This window comes from Coregonus clupeaformis, chromosome 17 (genome assembly GCF_020615455.1).
Source record: "Coregonus clupeaformis isolate EN_2021a chromosome 17, ASM2061545v1, whole genome shotgun sequence".
Classification (NCBI taxonomy): Eukaryota; Metazoa; Chordata; class Actinopteri; order Salmoniformes; family Salmonidae; genus Coregonus; species Coregonus clupeaformis.
In genome coordinates this window covers 61815479-61828705 of record NC_059208.1, presented here as the reverse complement: position 1 = coordinate 61828705, position 13227 = coordinate 61815479, and the positions used below count along the sequence as shown (strand labels likewise).

General features: G+C 44.6%; 1 protein-coding gene across 1 annotated transcript in view; it reads left to right on the top strand.

Annotated features, from left to right (window-relative positions):
• The window catches only part of LOC121563900, a 13441-nt gene extending 5595 nt beyond the window's left edge, over positions 1 to 7846 (top strand). Inside the window, exons 2-4 of the mRNA XM_045226588.1 lie at positions 5330 to 5464; positions 6588 to 6648; positions 7174 to 7846. Coding sequence (XP_045082523.1) covers positions 5330 to 5464; positions 6588 to 6648; positions 7174 to 7478 — 501 coding nt within the window. The 3' untranslated portion in view covers positions 7479 to 7846. The remainder of the gene's footprint in view (positions 1 to 5329; positions 5465 to 6587; positions 6649 to 7173) is intronic.
• Positions 7847 to 13227: the final 5381 nt, after the last annotated feature.

Sequence of the window (13227 nt, the reverse complement as noted above, 5' to 3'; positions counted from 1 at the left end):
ATAGGAAAACGCCAAGTGGGATGAATACTTTTGCAAGGAACTGTATGTTGTTTCTTGCAATGTGGATTTAAATAATATTGTGATTCCTAAAAGATGTGTCCGTAGATTTGGTCAACTCCGTCAGATTTGTCTAAAATCTTAAATTAATCCAGGAATGATCAGGGTCAGCTATACAATAAGGACCCCCTTCTTCATGTCCTCATTACATGTAGTGCAACACGACCACTCATGGTCTGTTAAGTTCTCCACTTTTGATAGATTTAAACAAACAATATATGGAATCACCATGGTCACAACCATAAACTGTCAACTCCATCTGTAGATTATTTGATAGAATATGAATTTTTGGTTCAAATATGTTACATTTAATTAGGTTTTAGAGTCATAAAGCAACTGAGGAGAAACCAAATTGCTGCTGTGTGCACCACTTGATCCGTAAAAACATAAACTCCGTCAGAGTTTTGTTTATAGTCAGTCAACGCCGTCAGAGTGCTGAATGATCTGATAGAATGGTTATGTTTTTTATTGGAGATTTTTAGATTAATCATTTTCCATATATTTACAAATGTAAAAAAATATGTCTGTTTTGAGAAATCTGTTGTCAACTCCGTCACGGATGGCTAACCCCCTTAAAGAACGTATTTTTTGTCAATATTCTGCAAAAAAATATTTGAAGCACTGTTCTGCAACATATGCTTAGACAATTTAAGTATTTGCTGTGCTAGACCTAAGGGATAATGTTTGCTTTATAAATATTGTTTTATGTTCTGAATCTAGAAAAACATGCCAAAATGCTAAAGAAATTTGCCCTGGAGCATTTAATAGTGCTATAAAACAAAACAAAAATAATAATAATATGCCATTTAGCAGACGCTTTTATCCGAAGCGACTTACAGTCGTGCATGCATACATTTTTTTTATTTTTTTTGTGTATGGGTGGTCCCGGGATCGAACCCACTACCTTGGCGTTACAAGCGCCGTGCTCTACCAGCTGAGCTACAGAGGACCACAAATACCACAATAAGTGTGGAGATTTGTATTACATATTTGAATAAATGTTAATGTTAGAATTAAGCAATCAATGCATTTAAACACTTGTTGGACAATAATTGTACAAATTCAATGCCATTCATGGTGTCTGACAGAGTTGACATAAATCCAGATTATTTTTTTACATGGTTTTTCCTTTACATGGTGTGATCACTGATACTTTGGTCTATCAAAACATATATTTTATATTTTGTTAATATTAAGACAAATATTTGTGGAAAGAAAGTCACGTCTTTCAAGAATCCCTGAGCTCTAAAACAATAACTCTCCCTGATCTAGACATTCAGTGAGGAAGGCCTCAAAACGCCTGTTCTTGCCAGAAATTACCTACTCACTGAGGATCTGGTATTACAGTATTCACTACCCTGGTCAGGCCTTGTCTGGAATTCGGTGGAGTGCTGTTAGTTGGATGCAGCTAAAAACAGCAGGCCCAACTGGACAGGGTGCAGAGGAGGGCCCTGAGGATCATCTCCAACCACAGCTACTGTCAACGTAGAGCAGACACTCGGCAGGTTACAGTGCACCTGGTGAAGGACATGCTCCCTCCAGAAAGAGGTAACTGCACCACCAGGCTCCTGAGAAACAGCCACAAACTGTCCTGTATGACTGCCCAATGCGAACCGCCTGAGAAACGTCCACATACCCCACTGCGGTCAGACTGTAAAATAACTCTAGCTCTTAAATGTTTTTCAATTTCCATCATGAAAAATGTCCTGTAATGTTTTAAGTGTTCTCTATGTGTTATGGGTTTTAAATGAGTGTTTAGCAATTCTGGGGGATGGTTTTAGAGAGAGGGTGGGGATGAAGGAGGAAAGGGAGAGAGAGGGTGGGGATGAAGAAGGAAGGAGAGAGAGGGTGGGGATGAAGAAGGAAAGGGAGAGAGAGGGTGGGGGCTGAAGGAGGAAGGGGAGAGAGGCTGGGGATTAAGGAGGAAGGAGAGAGAGGGTGGGGCTGAAGGAGAAAGGGGAGAGAGGCTGGGGATTAAGGAGGAAGGAGAAAGAGGGTGGGGATGAAGGAGGAAAGGGAGAGAGAGGCTGGGGATGAAGAAGGAAGGGGAGAGAGGCTGGGGATTAAGGAGGAAGGGAGAGAGGAGAGAGAGGGTGGGGATGAAGAAGGAAGGGGGAGAGAGGCTGGGGATTAAGGAGGAAGGAGAGAGGGGGTGGGGATGAAGGAGGAAAGAGAGAGAGGCTGGGGATGAAGGAGGAAAGGGAGAGAGAGGGTGGGGCTGAAGGAGAAAGGGGAGAGAGGCTGGGGATTAAGGAGGGAAGGAGAGAGAGGGTGGGGATGAAGGAGGAAAGGGAGAGAGAGGCTGGGGATGAAGAAGGAAGGGGAGAGAGGCTGGGGATTAAGGAGGAAGGAGAGAGAGGGAGGGGATGAAGGAGGAAAGAGAGAGAGGCTGGGGATGAAGGAGGAAAGGGAGAGAGAGGCTGGGGATGAAGAAGGAATGGGAGAGAGGCTGGGGATTAAGGAGGAAGGAGAGAGAGGGTGGGGATGAAGGAGGAAAGAGAGAGAGGGTGGGGCTGAAGAAGGAAGGAGAGGGTGGGGATTAAGGAGGAAGAAGAGAGGGTGGGGATGAAGGACGAAAGGGAGAGAGGGTGGGGCTGAAGGAGAAGGAGAGAGAGGGTGGGGATTAAGGATGAAAGAGAGAAAGGGTGGGGATAAAGGAAGAAGGAGAGAGGGTGGGAATGAAGGAGGAAGGAGGGGATGAAGGGTAAGGAGAGAGAGGCTGGGGATGAAGGAGGAAGGAGGAGGGAGAGAGGGTGGGGATGAAGGAAGCTATATAGATTAGGTCATTATTGTTACAATCTCTAAGAAACTCCCTTTTGCAATCTCTGCATTCCTAACGTAACTGCTCTCATTTCCGGCATTCAGTTCCTGTCAGTAAGATGGGAGTGCTGCACCCAGTGCCCATGCTTTTTCTTGAGAACATGATCGGTCAATAAATCCCATCTTGACAGTATTTAGTTCCGTCCACATCATTTCATCATTCACAAGTTTCTTAAACGTCAATGTCTGTCTGTCTGCCTCCTACGTAGAGAGATTTCCCCACGACTAAGGACTCGGTCTGTCTGCCTCCTACGTAGAGAGATTTCCCCACGACTAAGGACTCGGTCTGTCTGCCTCCCACGTAGAGATTTCCCACGACTAAGGACTCGGTCTGTCTGCCTCCTACGTGGAGAGATTTCCCCCACGACTAAGGACTCGGTCTGTCTGCCTCCCTCACGAGAGAGATTTCCCCACGCACTAAGGACTCGGTCTGTCTGCCTCCTACGTAGAGAGATTTCCCCACGACTAAGGACTCGGTCTGTCTGCCTCCTACGTAGAGAGATTTCCCCACGACTAAGGACTCGGTCTGTCTGCCTCCTACGTAGAGAGATTTCCCCACGACTAAGGACTCGGTCTGTCTGCCTCCTACGTGAGAGATTTCCCCCACGACTAAGGACTCGGTCTGTCTGCCTCCTACGTAGAGAGATTTCCCCACGACTAAGGACTCGGTCTGTCTGCCTCCTACGTAGAGAGATTTCCCCACGACTAAGGACTCGGGTTCTTAAGTGACCTCCTCTTCCAGTCTGTTAGTAAGGAAAATAGATAAGGAGAGGATAGTACTGTACACTAACGGACAGCACCCCTGTTGCTTTCCATTTACTCTGTCAAATACATACTAGCACACAACTGTGTAGCCTACAGCATGTGGTGGAATGAACACCAGCCACGTGTAGTTTCAGGGTGGGAAGGGAGGGAGGGAGGGGAGGGGAGGGAGGGAAGGGGAGGGAGGGGTCCCCCAGGTATCCAGACAGACAGGGAGGAAGGCGAGAGCAGGGATACCTGACCCATATTCCTGATGGAAGAGGGAAACCACTTCCTCCCTCCCTCCCTCCCTCCCTCCATCTCCCTCCCTCCCTATCCGTTCCAGTTCGGGTCCTCCCTGTCATATGTACACACACGTAAACTGTTTATTTAAACAAGCATTCTTGAGGTCTACCTCTAGAGAGAGAGATAGAAAGAGAAAGAGAGAGAGAGAGACAGAGAGAGACAGACAGACAGACATACAGAGAGAGAGAACGAGAGAGAGAGCGAGAGAGAGCGAGAGAGAGAGACAGACAGACAGAGAGAGAGAGAGAGAGAGAGAGAGAGAGACAGAGCGAGAGAGAGAGAGAGAAAGAGACAGAGACACAGAGAGAGAGAGATTATAAAGCTCTTACAGAAACTTAATCCAGAAATACTAAGGATCGTACAGTATGTATGTCACGATCGTTCATGAACGAGAAGGACCAAGGCGCAGCGTGATATGTATTCATATTTATTTACGTACTGAACACACGACAAAGCAACAAACGAAACGTGAAGTCCAAGGTAGACAAAATAACATACCTCACACGGAACAAGATCCCACAACTGACTGGTGCCAAAAGGCTGCCTAAGTATGGGCCCCAATCAGAGACAACGAGCTACAGCTGCCTCTGATTGGGAACCACCTGGCCAACATAGATCTAAACGATCTAGAAACTAAACATAGAAATAAACACAACACGAAATATACACACCCTGACTCAACAAATAACCGTCCCTGAGTCAGGGCGTGACAATGTGTCTATGCTAAAGCATCCGGAACCTTTCCTACAAGCCGCACTACAGGTGAAACTGGCAATAGTCCAGTCTTTGAGACGTCAACTTCTATGTGTCAATGTGGTAATACAATTTGAAAGGACCTGGGATTCCTCTAACTCCTACATTCCCTTTTATTATAGACACTAAATATCTTCACTACATTTTTGCACTGATTGCATTTTAATCTCTGTATCTGTCGCAGGAGGTTGGAATACATACAGGAATTGTATAGGCCTTAGTTGCATCTATCACCAACTCAGTGGTTAGTGTCCCCAGTCGAGTCATACCAAAGACTGTTAAAAATGGGACCTGATGCGTCTCTGCTTCAGTACTCAGATAGATTAGGAGTAAGGCCCTGTGATAAACTAGCATCCACTTGTACAGTACATCAATCTGCTCAACTGCATCTATCTGCAAAAAAAAAAAAAAAAACGGGTTTTGTAAGATGTGACACATAGGTTTAGTATTAGTGGTATACCTCACTGTTGCTGTGGTGACCATTAAATTATTTGTTCCATAAAAAGTACCACAAGTGCTATCTTCATTCCTTTTTTTGCGTTTCAGTATGCTATTGTTAACCAATGAAACTCTGTAGAATAATCGGGAATAATCTGAACATCATTTGGCCCCTCTGGGTTACGTCCTATTGTTTACAGCGCCTCTATGTCAGGGGACGTGCGCGCGGGCACGGTGGATTCACCTGAACGCAGCTCACGTGAGCGGTCCTCCGGATTCAGCCAATCAGCGGCGCGGACAGGTGCTCCTCCATGAGGACAGTTTCGGAGGCGGAAACCTTCAGGTCAAGGTAAAAGACAGACGCCTCCTATAAAGTTGTACATTTAGCCGTAGTTTCTCAGAGAGTCACTGAACCAACAACGAGTTATGATATCTAATCAAATTAATGATAGTTAGGTGAGGTTTAAATATTTTTTTTTCAACCGTGGAAAGAGAATGAGTGGAGATAGCTTGCGCTGAGAATCCGTGTGTAAAGGTAGACGCACTTTTCGGACGCACAACAGAATAGTCGTTTCTACTGACTCCACAAGAGATCAAGCATGGATTCTGACATCAACACAGACTAAAGTTCGTTCTTGAAGAGGTCCGAGCCGCTCCAGTCCAGCCCGAATAGTGCAGGTGAGTGGCCCGGTGGTGGAGAGATGCTTATAGCATCGCTGAGCGGTGAATCACAGCTCTGTCTCAGCTGTTCTCACGGCTCGTTAAACCTGTTCTGCATAGATACAGAAATAGTTACGGATATTATAGGCTGTGTGTGCTGTTTTGTGTTTTGCAAAAGAAGTTATGTATTCATATTCATAGGCTTTCACTGGCCAAGAAGAACATAATGGCATAATCAGTGTGCGAATGAGACATGAGCTCCCATAAATCCAACAAAAGTCCAACGTTGAGGGGACGCTAATATAACAATTCTCCTATTTGTTTTACTGCTACAGTGATAATATGAAAATAAAAAGTTCATTCCAAATGAAACGAACACCTTTCTGTCATGCTTTAAACCAGTGACAGTTGGTTCAGGTTGTCTACTCTGCCTCTCTCTCTCTCTCTCTCTCTCTCTCTCTCTCTCTCTCTCTCTCTCTTCCATCCCATAATCATAGAGCTATAATTGATGGTGATGATGATGATGATGATGATGAGTATGCATTATGCTGCCCAGGATGTTTGGTGTAAAACCTCAACATGCGCAATTATACCGTCAATATTGTAAACAGTTATTACACTGAAATAACACTGTACCTACCCTATCGATATTAAATCACTATGACAACATATGTTTTAGATATACTGTGTTGTCCATGTTTCAGTGATACTTGACATAAAGGTGGACCTGTTAATGTCTCTGGCAGGTGGAAGATGGCAGAGAGAGTGACTTGGTGGAGGTCATTCATGGTGGGCAGTAAGAGGACAAACAGTACCACGAACAGCACCACAGACACAGTGAAGGACCCTCTGACGCCCTGGCTACACCACACTGTAAGTCATCTCAGCCCCCCAGAGTGATATATGCCATTTAGCAGACACTTTTATTACATTTTTTTACATTTTAGTCATTTAGCAGACGTTCTTATCCAGAGCGACTTACAAGAGCAATTAGGGTTAAGTGCCTTGCTCAAGGGCACAGACAGATTTTTCACCTAGTCGGCTCGGGGATTAGAACCAGCGACCTTTCGGTTACTGGCACTACGCTTTTAACCACTAAGCTACCTGCCGCGACTTACAATCATGTGGGTTTTTTTTAAACGTATGGGTGGTCCTGGGAATCAAACCCACTATCCTGTCGTTGCAAGCGCCATGCTCAACCAACTGGACCATTTTAATGTTAAGGCTATCATGACAGACTACCCTGTAAGTTACGTTTTAGAAACGGATTGTGTGTTTACCTTACATTGTTCCAGGTGCATAGAGAGGAAATAACCTCTGGCCTCCTCTGTATGCCCCAAAATGTTAAGCTACCTTGAAATCATATATCATGCTTGTATTCTACTCTACTGTTCACAGCAGCAGCCCCCAAACTCCCAACTGACCAACAACTATCACCAGCATCACAACAACCACCAGCATCACAACAGCCACCAGCATCACAACAACCACCAGCATCACAACAGCCACAGGCAGAGCAGTCACAGGCACCAGTCAGTACAGACACCAGTCTCTTCAGCGACGAGACCTTCGATGACTCCCAGTTTGAGTCGGTCTTCAACGAACAGACATGTCGTAGGAACCTGAGGGTGTCTCGGTCAGGCCGGTTTAAGGAGAGGAAGAGGGTACGCTCCAGTCTTCCTACTGGGAAAGAGGACGTGTGATGATGAGGATGGTGATGGTGATGAAGATGGTGGCCATAGACTGCTCTTACTTCTCAACTTTATTTCAACATGGCTGTCCGTTCTGGGGAAAGAGGAAGGTCGATGAAGACGAATTGGAAGTTGAAGATAAATTGAAAATAGAGATTTGAGACTTTTACTTTTGAACCCTTTTGTCAGTGCTAGGGTCTGTCGGTTCGAATGCTACTGCTTCTTTCTCAGTCAACATGGTATTCATTTGATAGATTTTGCTTTATTGATTCCTTATGTGAAGTTGAACGTGTTTAATCAACTTTTTAACCCTTGAAAAGGAAGAACCTAACCTGTGTTCCCAACACAGAGAAAGTGAACGGATCAGAAATGAAGTTATACTCTCCCTCTGCCTCTTGTCTTGTTAGATTATAATGGACTGCTGATTTGCAGTAGTGAAAGTTTCTCAATGACAGTTAAGTTAAGACAGCACTTAACAGTCCTTCTTTGAGGGAAATCACTGGTCTGACAAGGTTTGATTGATGAAAGCATCAGGAAGACAAGTGTGTCTTTACTAATCCAATCCCATAAAGTTCAGTGGTTAGGCTACTTGAAGGAAGGAAGGAAGGAAGGAAGGAAGGAAGGAAGGAAGGAAGGAAGGAAGAAAGAAAGGGATGGAGGAGGGAGGGAGGGAGAAAGGAGGGAGGGAGGGAGAAAGGAGGGAGGGAGAAAGGAGCATTTACTGTAAGTACCACCTTTCATCTTAACCACTGTGCTTTAAAAACTATCCAGATTTTTCTAGCCTTTTTGTATTTAAACAGTATATAGAAAATCAGAAACACAGCTATGCACATTCCACGAAATGATACATTGTTTATAAGATGTTTACATTATATGTGTAATGTTTTGAATATGAAGGATATAATATTGTTTTTAACAATCAATGTTTTTTTTTTAGCTATAATTACAGTGGGTTAGAAGGGTACTTTTTTTTTTTTTAAAGAGGTGGGATTGCTTGAATGAATGAGCATTGGTGTTTGTGATGGACAGGTGAAAATATATGATTATATCCACTAGCTGCTATTCAGTTACATACAGACACATGTTCTAGAAGGAAAAAATCTCCATGTGGAGCAAATCCTGATCAAATGTACTATTAGAAGCTTAACATTAAGTTGTTATGAAGTCTTACCAGGTTTGTCTATTCAGTAACACAGTGATTGACTTCGCTGTGCTTCAAATGGACGTGACACATAAATCATGGTCTGTAAACACTGCAATGAAGGCTGAACATGATTATTGTAATGACAGAAGAACAAATAAACATTGATCAATGTGTGCCTCCATGTATGTGTGGACCTGTGTGTGTGACTACATACTGTACGTACAGTCTGTCTCGTCTGGCCTATTTCCTGATTCAGTCAGTTGTGAATCACATGATCAAAAGCCAGGCTCCGTCCCAAATGGCACCCTATTCCCTATATAGTGCACTACTTTAGACCAGAGAATGGCACCCTATTCCCTTTATAGTGCACTACTTTAGACCAGAGAATGGCACCCTGTTCCCTATATAGTGCACTACTTTAGACCGGAGAATGGCACCCTATTCCCTATATAGTGCACTACTTTAGACCAGAGAATGGCACCCTATTCCCTATATAGTGCACTACTTTAGACTCAGAGAATGGCACCCTATTCCCTATATAGTGCACTACTTTAGACCAGAGAATGGCACCCTATTCCCTACATAGTGCACTACTTTAGACCAGAGAATGTCACCCTATTCCCTATATAGTGCACTACTTTAGACCAGAGAATGGCACCCTATTCCCTATATAGTGCACTACTTTAGACCAGAGAATGGCACCCTATTCCCTATATAGTGCACTACTTTAGACCAGAGAATGGAACCCTATTCCCTATATAGAGCACTACTTTAGACCAGAGAATGGCATCCTATTCCCTATATAGTGCACTACTTTAGACCAGAGAATGACACCCTATTCCCTATATAGTGCACTACTTTAGACCAGAGAATGGCACCCTATTCCCTATATAGTGCACTACTTTAGACCAGAGAATGGCACCCTATTCCCTATATAGTGCACTACTTTAGACCAGAGAATGGCACCCTATTCCCTATATAGTGCACTACTTTAGACCAGAGAATGGCACCCTATTCTCTATAGAGTGCACTACTTTAGACCAGAGAATGACACCCTATTCCCTATATAGTGCACTACTTTAGACCAGAGAATGGCACCCTATTCCCTACATAGTGCACTACTTTTTACCAGACCCCTACGGGTTATAGGGGTGCCATTTGAGACGAAGCCAAAGTTCATGCTCCCTTCCTACAGAGAGCAGAGAGTCTCCTTCACGGTCAACAGCTTATTATAGTTTATTATTGTCATTTATACAACCTACCTGGTTTCACATCTTCTGTCTGTCAACCTACCTGGTTTCACATCGTCTGTCTGTCAACCTACCTGGTTCCACATCGTCTGTCTGTCAACCTACCTGGTTCCACATCTTCTGTCTGTCAACCTACCTGGTTCCACATCTTCTGTCTGTCAACCTACCTGGTTCCACATCGTCTGTCTGTCAACCTACCTGGTTCCACATCGTCTGTCTGTCAACCTACCTGGTTTCACATCGTCTGTCTGTCAACCTACCTGGTTTCACATCGTCTGTCTGTCAACCTACCTGGTTTCACATCTTCTGTCTGTCAACCTACCTGGTTTCACATCGTCTGTCTGTCAACCTACCTGGTTTCACATCTTCTGTCTGTCAACCTACCTGGTTTCACATCTTCTGTCTGTCAACCTACCTGGTTCCACATCGTCTGTCTGTCAACCTACCTGGTTTCACATCTTCTGTCTGTCAACCTACCTGGTTTCACATCGTCTGTCTGTCAACCTACCTGGTTCCACATCGTCTGTCTCTCAACCTACCTGGTTTCACATCTTCTGTCTGTCAACCTACCTGGTTCCACATCGTCTGTCTGTCAACCTACCTGGTTTCACATCGCCTGTCTGTCAACCTACCTGGTTTCACATCGTCTGTCTGTCAACCTACCTGGTTTCACATCTTCTGTCTGTCAACCTACCTGGTTTCACATCGTCTGTCTGTCAACCTACCTGGTTCCACATCGTCTGTCTGTCAACCTACCTGGTTTCACATCTTCTGTCTGTCAACCTACCTGGTTTCACATCTTCTGTCTGTCAACCTACCTGGTTTCACATCGTCTGTCTGTCAACCTACCTGGTTCCACATCGTCTGTCTGTCAACCTACCTGGTTTCACATCTTCTGTCTGTCAACCTACCTGATTTCACATCTTCTGTCTGTCAACCTACCTGGTTCTACCTCTTCTGTCTGTCAACCTACCTGGTTTCACATCTTCTGTCTGTCAACCTACCTGGTTTCACATCTTCTGTCTGTCAACCTACCTGGTTTCACATCTTCTGTTTGTCAACCTACCTAGTTTCACATCTTCTGTCTGTCAACCTACCTGGTTTCACATCTTCTGTCTGTCAACCTACCTGGTTTCACATCTTCTGTCTGTCAACCTACCTGGTTTCACATCGTCTGTGTCAACCTACCTGGTTTCACATCGTCTGTCTGTCAACCTACCTGGTTTCACATCGTCTGTCCTGTCAACCTACCTGGTTTCACATTGTCTGTGTCAACCTACCTGGTTCCACATCGTCTGTCTGTCAACCTACCTGGTTCCACATCGTCTGTCTGTCAACCTACCTGGTTTCACATCGTCCATCTGTCAACCTACCTGGTTTCACATCGTCCATCTGTCAACCTACCTGGTTTCATATCTTCTGTCTGTCAACCTACCTGGTTTCATATCTTCTGTCTGTCAACCTACCTGGTTTCATATCTTCTCTCTGTCAACCTACCTGGTTTCATATCTTCTGTCTGTCGACCTACCTGGTTTCACATCTTCTGTCTGTCAACCTACCTGGTTTCATATCTTCTGTCTGTCAATAAAAGCCACATCCCTGTGCCACCACATTCCTCTGTCTCTGTCTCACTGATGGGCATGGAGGAGCCAGGGACTGTCCACTCTGTTACCATCTGGTAAGCGGTATCAGAGCATCGGGTCTCGGACCAACAGGCTCTGAGACAGCTTCTCCCACCAGGCCATCAGACTGCTGAACAGCTAACCCTAGCTGTCTCCCTGCACAGACCTGCACCTTAGTGACTATTTACACCCTAAAGCCTATCTACACCTTAGTGACTATTTACACCCTAAAGCCTATCTACACCTTAGTGACTATTTACACCCCTAAAGCCTATCTGCATCTTAGTGAATATTTACACCCTAAAGCCTATCTACACCTTAGTGACTATTTACACCCTAAAGCATATACAATCATTACACACAAACACATACACACACAACCACACATAAACACACACACACAGTCAACACTACTGTTCTATTATATAGTTTTTATCCAACGGTGCGACCAAAAGACTGCCCCCTTTATATTTGTAAATACAGTCATACTTGACATAGCACATTCATAATCTATTGTGTATATCCTATTGTGTATATCCTATTGTGTATAATCTATTGTGTATATCCTATTGTGTATATCCTATTGTGTATATCCTATTGTGTATATCCTATTGTGTATATCCTATTGTGTATAATCTATTGTGTATATCCTATTGTGTATATCCTATTGTGTATATCCTATTGTGTATAATCTATTGTGTATATCCTATTGTGTATATCCTATTGTGTATAATCTATTGTGTATATCATATTGTGTATATCCTATTGTGTATATCCTATTGTGTATAATCTATTGTGTATATCCTATTGTGTATATCCTATTGTGTATATCCTATTGTGTATAATCTATTGTGTATATCCTATTGTGTATTGTCACGATCGTCTAAAGGAGCGGACCAATACGCAGCGCGTGGAGTGAACATGATGACTTTATTTATAAAGCAACCACGAAAAAACAACAAATGACGATAATGAAGTCCTCAGTGACACAACTGAACTTGGAACAATAACCCACCAAACACAGGAGAAAACACACAGAATATATATGGCTCCCAATCAGAGATAACGAGCCGACAGCTGACACTCGTTACCTCCGATTGGGAGTCATTAACCAATCACCAAAAACACAAACAAATGAAACTCACCCAACCCAACACCACCAAATGAAATACACCCTGGCTCTAACACACAGTCCTTGGAGCCAGAGTGTGACAGTACCCTCTAAAGGTGCGCACTCCGGGCGCACCAGCATACAGTCTAGGGGAGGGTCTGGGTGGGCGTCTGTCCCCGGTGGCGGCTCTGGCCCCGGTCGTGATCCCCACCCCACCGCAGTCACAACCTGCTTCGGTAGCCTCCTCCCAATGACCACCCTCCAACTAACCCCACCTGGACTAAGGGGCAACACCGGACTAAGGGGCAGCATCGGACTAAGGGGCAGTACCGGACTACGGGGCAGTACCGGACTAAGGGGCAGTACCGGACTAAGGGGCAGTACCAGGCTAAGGGACAGCACCAGGATAAGGGACAGCACCAGGATAAGGGACAGCACCAGGATAAGGGACAGCACCAGGCTAAGGGACAGCACCAGGATAAGGGACAGCACCAGGATAAGGGACAGCACCAGGATAAGGGACAGCACCAGGATAAGGAGCAACACCGAGCTAAGGGACAGCACCTGACTAAATGGCGGATCCTGGCTGGCTGGCTCATGGCTGGCTGACGGATCTGGCTGCTCATGGCTGGCT